Source organism: Chrysochloris asiatica, unplaced genomic scaffold, assembly GCF_000296735.1.
Source record: "Chrysochloris asiatica unplaced genomic scaffold, ChrAsi1.0 scaffold00003, whole genome shotgun sequence".
NCBI lineage: Eukaryota > Metazoa > Chordata > Mammalia > Afrosoricida > Chrysochloridae > Chrysochloris > Chrysochloris asiatica.
This window is the reverse complement of record NW_006408521.1, coordinates 30,411,335-30,417,132: the sequence shown is the minus strand read 5'-3', so window position 1 is coordinate 30,417,132 and position 5,798 is coordinate 30,411,335. Positions and strand designations below refer to the sequence as shown.

Sequence of the window (5,798 nt, the reverse complement as noted above, 5' to 3'; positions counted from 1 at the left end):
ATAGATCTGTTTTGGAAGAAGTGCAGCCAGAGTGCTCCTTGGAGGCCAAGATGGCCAAACTTCGTCTCTCATACTTTGGACATATTGTCAGGAGGGATCAGTCGCTGGAGAAGGATATCATGTGTGGTATGGTGGAGGGACAGAGAAAAAGTGGAAGACCCCCAGCAAGATGGTTTGGCCAAGTGGCAGCATCGATGGACTCAAGTGTGGCAACAGTAGTAAGGTTGGCCCAGGATCGGGCAGTGTTTCGTTCTGCTGTGAATAAGGTCGCTATGAGTTGGTACCGACTCAGTGGCACCTCACAACAACAACAACAAGTCTGTATTCATCTGGAAGCTCAGCTGAAACCTGTGTACCATGGGTGACCCTGCTGGTATTTAAAATACTGGTGGCATAGCTTCCAGAATAAGAGGAACACCCAAGCCACCATAGTACAACAAACTGACTGGTGAATGGAGGGCATTATTTGTAGTTCCCTTAAGCCATGACCATGTTTAGTTCTTCTGAAAGGTTGCTTTTCTTTGTCTGACTGGAAAAATTTGCCTTTCTTTGTCTGACTGGAAAAATTCTACTGATTGTTTGAGATTTTGCTCAAACATCTCATCCTGACAGCTCTAACCAACTGATTGCTTTCTCCTCATTATTTGAATTGCTGTAATTACTTGCTGTTAAGTCTCTTTTCTAGGTGACTTCCTCAAGGAAAGATATTAAGGTATAATATAAGTTCTGTGAGGGCAGGTACTCTTTTGTTCACTGCCATCTCTCAGTAGTATCTGGCCTACGGTATAGTATGTATACTCAGTAAATATTTGTTGTATGACTATATTATGTGTTTAGATCTGGCATATGATTGGCTTTTAGTGAAATTTTGTTTATTGAATGCATTATAAATGATTGAGTAGGAAAGAATAAATCCCACAAATAAGCTTATTGTATGAAACCAGGCTATGAAAAGGAGATCCTACTCCCTGAAATCTTCTGTATGTGGTGGTAGTGCTAATGCCAGCAAACAAGACACAAATTCACATATTCTCATTATAATATCTGATTTTACTTCTGATTTAAGAAGGATATGAGTAATTTTTTCGTGGATCTTAATATTGCTACTCAAATAAGAATATCTAGAAAAATAGCCAAATAGCTTCTTTACAGTTTATATTATTTTGGTGGTGTTTATTTCAGTGTTAACTTATGTTTCATTTTTTTACTCCTTTCAACAGGGTGTTTGTGAACCGAAGCTTAGCCATGGAAAAAATAAAGTGCTTTGGTTTTGATATGGATTACACACTTGCGGGTGAGTGACATTTTCTGATTGCTTAGTAACTGCTCCTTTGGATATAGCGCAGTGGGTCCACCGTGGGCAAGTCAGGAAGTGCGTGTTGATTTAATCATGTTTACTGCCAGAAGCTCTTATTTTGAAGCTGCTTCCATTGAGTATTGTAAATATTTAAATCACCAGATAGTCTTGAAATTTAGCTCATGCGTTTGTACAGATAGCTAGAACAAGTGCTAAAGTTTTTTGTTTCATTTTAGAAACATTGGTAACAGTGATATGAATAAATTAAACATTGATGTGTACATTTATTTGGGCATTTTTGGCTTTTACTGTATTAAGTTATTATTTTTCAGGGATGGCATTGTATATCTCACTCTGCCACAGTCAAGCTTTATTAGTTAAATCTTTTAATCTGTTATTCATAATACAAATGGAAAGTGTATTCATTTTTCAGTGAAATGAATGCACATATAGTATGTGAAAGTATTTTCAAAGACCAGAACATTAGCTTTATTCATTAACAAAATATCCTTTAAACATCAGCACTGTGCTTTTTTCCTCTTTGTCTCTAGAACACAATTGATAAGAGTATTAGTCAGCTATATCATCTTTTCAGAATTGATTAAGGTTTAAAATATTTTCAGTCTGGTAAAAATGCCATTCACCTTAAGAAGCAGTCAGTATGAAGGGTTGAGTTGTGTTAGTGTGTGAATGTGCACTTTTACTACTGTTGATACTCGAAAGAATTTTTCAGAAATCTCTGAACTTTTTTTCTAAGTACATAAAAACCTTAAAATGTTTATAAATTCAGGCGTTATGCTACAGGATAGGTAATTGCTGTTGTTGTTAAGTGCCTTTGAGTCAGTTCCAACTGATAGGGATTCTGTATGGTGTTACCAAGGAGCGGCCTGTGAATTTGAACCACCGACCTTGTGGTCTAGTACATTATCCCACAGAGCTACACGGGTACTCCACCCTTGCTTTTAAGTAATTTACAAGCCAATAGAGACAGCCAGTAAACTAAAGCAGTACTCGGCGTATGAATTCTCATAGAGGAAGATTATCAACATGTTTAGGAGCAGAGAGAAGACAAGGTTTTGAGGAAGAATACACTCCCTTTCTAAGAACTTACTCTTATTACAGTAATGTTTATTCTCAATACTCAAAAGCTTTTAAAAAAAACACCCTACTTATGTTAGTCTTGTCTCATGTTTCATGACACATATTTCTGGTGAGGAAGCCCTGGGTGGTACAAACAGGTAAAGAACTCAAATACTGACCTCTCAAATGCTAACAGAAAGGCTCAGAAATAAGGCCTCAGAATAAACACTTGATGATCTATTTCCAGAACATCAGTCATCTAAAACACTGTGGAGCACAATTTCACTCTGACACAACATGGGGCCACCATGAGTCATGTAACTGGTATTTCTTTCTAGTGAAAAGTTTTAGTACTTAAAATATAATATTTGGTTGGTTGTTTCTTTATTTAAATAGTCAAAAGTTACTTAGAGTTAAATTTAGTGAATTGAGTACTATATCTTATTAAATGTTCTTCTGGCTCTGTTGAGATGATCATATGGTTTTTCTTGCTGATCTGCTAAAATGGTGAATTACAGTGATTGCTTTCAGAATTTCAGTGCAACATGGCATTCACAGGATTAAACCCACCTGGTTGGATGTTGTACTTTATATATTGGTATATTCAGTTTACTGATCTTTTGTTTAGGATTTTTGCATTATGTTTATAAGGTCTATATAGTTTTATTTTCTTGTAATGTCTGTGTAATTTTTATATCAGGGTAATGTTGGCCTTATAAAATAAGTTGTGAGCCATTTCCTTCTCTTTCTTGAAAATTTATGTAGGATTGATATTTTTTTCTTAAACGTTTGATAGAATTTATCAGTGAAGCATCTAGAACAGGAGCTAGCTTTGTGAGAAGGTTTCTAACCATACTGTCAACTTTTAAAAATGATAGTTATTAATTTTTTTTCTTGTTTTGATAATTTGTGTATATTTAATCTAAATCATTGAATTGCTTGGCATAAAGTTACTCATAATGTTCCCTTATTGCCCTTTTGATGTCTGTAGGGTCTGTGGTGATACCTCCCTTTTTATTCCTGATTTTAGTAATTTGTATATAATTTTTACCTTCATCAAATCCAGCAAGTTACAATGATTGCTTTTCAAAGAACCAGCTTTTTATTTCAGTGGTATTCTCAAATATAATTTGAAATTAAAGGTGGTTAGGGAGAGAAGAAGAGTCCTGGTGCGGCGTTGCAGGCTGATGCACTGGACTGCAAAATTGATTAGAATTGCAAAGTCAGTGGTTCAAACTTTACCAGCCACTCCTTAGAAACCCTATGCAGGGTAGCTCTGAGTTGGAAAGGACTCAATGGCACTTAACAACAACAAAGGGGAAGAAGAGGAATAAACTGTTGCTGTAAGGGTTAAATGTGAATTAATTTATAAAAATGACTATAGTAAAAGGAGTTATCTTCATCTTACTGGTAATAGATACCAGAGTATTGATAACTGAATTTTGTCTCTAAGAGGAAATCTAAGGATTAAGGAGAAAAACATCAACTTCACACGTGTCTGTTGTAGAACAGCCTGAAATGCTAGGCAGATATCAGTGGGCTAATTAAACATCCTTTTGTCTTTTAAGTATTGTAAATGATAATTAAAAATAAAAGTTCTTTCCTAGACAGCTTTTAATGGTATTTTGGCAGCAGAGTTATATTCCCATGGAAATAAGGTATTGGAGGGTTATTTCTTGGTAAGATTGAGCTGAAAGAAATAGATTTCAGAGAAAATATCTTTATTTAAATAATAAAATAATTCCTTTTTGACAAACACATCTGATGTGCTTCTGATAGATTTAAAAAAAAAAAGAAAATAGGGATTTTCATCGTGTTTAGACGGGTCTTATGAATGGAGATGGGGATACGATTATTAGGATTTAGTAGTGAGTAATTGTTATGACTAATTGCGACTGTCACAACTATAAAGGTATAAGTTTTGTAACAAAAAGAGGGGGAGTAGTTAGAGTTCAGGAAGAGAGGACCTTAGTACCATCAAGAGAGAAGAGCACAAGCGGAATGTGGGACCCTATCCAAGAAGCAGTGACACCAGAGATGGAGTCAGATGACATGGAGAGAGAGAGCAGCTGAGGACTCTAGACTCATGGAAAGAGAAAGGCTGCGTGCCGGCGGCCAGGAAGCAGGCTTGCAGAATGTGCCCTTTGGCTGTTTAAATGATTATATATTTCTGAGTGTTTTTGTCACCTCCCCCGCCCCCCCCAAAAAAAAAAACACCCCAGGGGAATAAAATACTGTTGTATGATGATGCACAGATGAGATTGTAATCATTGCAATGAAATGATTAGTGTAAAAATGATGTTCTCCCATGTAAGCTATCACTCAATTTATAATAAAACCTTAAGAAGAAAAGCCATATGGATCCAGAGACTGTAGCCCTTAGACACCTTAGCCTTGAATTGAACTCACCCCTGGGGAGCGGCTTTCAGCCAAACAATAAATGGGCCTATAGCATTAATAATGATTCTTAGTAGTGCATTGGGTTAAGCAGTGGGATGCTAGTCACAAGTTTGGCAATTCAAAACCACCAGCTGCTCTGCAGGGAAAAGATGATCATCTTGCCCATAAAGATTTACAGTCTTGAAAACTTATGGAGCAGTTCTACTCTGTCTTACAGGCATGTTAAAAGTTAGAATCGACTCATGGCAGTGAGATCACTAGGGGGATAAAGTGATAATAACAGCAGGGAAGAATGTACCCCGCAGTACAATCAACCATACAAGACCTAAAGGGTATTTACCCAAAACAAAGCACAGAAGGCAGGACGGGGCAGGAAAATACAGACAAATGGAAATGGGGAACCCAGGTTGGAAGTAAGAAGAATGCTGTTCCATTGAAGGGATTCAATCTTGTCACAAAACAAAATGTGTAAATATTGTTGAGTGGAAAACCAACTTGATCTGTAAACTTTCACCCTAACAACAATTAAAAATAAATAAAACAGGGATTTTCTGAAATAAACTTTTAGGTGGAAAGAAATAATTAACTTTTGCTGTTGCCTGACAAACTTAAATATATGGTTATTTCTGTGGAGTTAACATAAAATTATGCAAATAGGATTCTTGCATTTAAAGAATTTATAACCCCAAGGGAAGGAAGAGCAGCATATCTTTGGGAAGGATAGAAGGGTTTGTTAACATTTGTTTAATGCCCTTTATAAGTATGTTGTTATTATGTGCTGTCGAGTAGGTTCTAACCTATAGCAACCCTGTGTAGGGTTTCCAGGGAGCAGCTGGTGGGTTTAAACTGCTGACCTGCAGTTCAAAGTGACTTTGTGGTCCAGTGCATTATCCTGCAGTGCCACACTAGGTCTCCCCTTTAGAAATATAGAACCACTCTTAGCATAGGGTTGTGAAAATGCATTATTTCAAATTTTGTTCGTTTGGGAAATCATCTTGGTTTTTCTTTTCTTTCTTTCTTT

The 5,798-nt window shown here is 36.4% G+C and overlaps 1 protein-coding gene across 2 annotated transcripts in view; it reads left to right on the top strand.

Annotated features, from left to right (window-relative positions):
- Nucleotides 1-5,798, top strand: part of NT5C2 (5'-nucleotidase, cytosolic II) — a 120,258-nt gene that overhangs the window by 67,114 nt on the left and 47,346 nt on the right. For both annotated transcript variants that reach the window (XM_006831305.1, XM_006831306.1), the window contains one exon: nucleotides 1,221-1,294. In XM_006831305.1, the coding sequence (XP_006831368.1) occupies nucleotides 1,221-1,294 (74 nt within the window). The remainder of the gene's footprint in view (nucleotides 1-1,220; nucleotides 1,295-5,798) is intronic.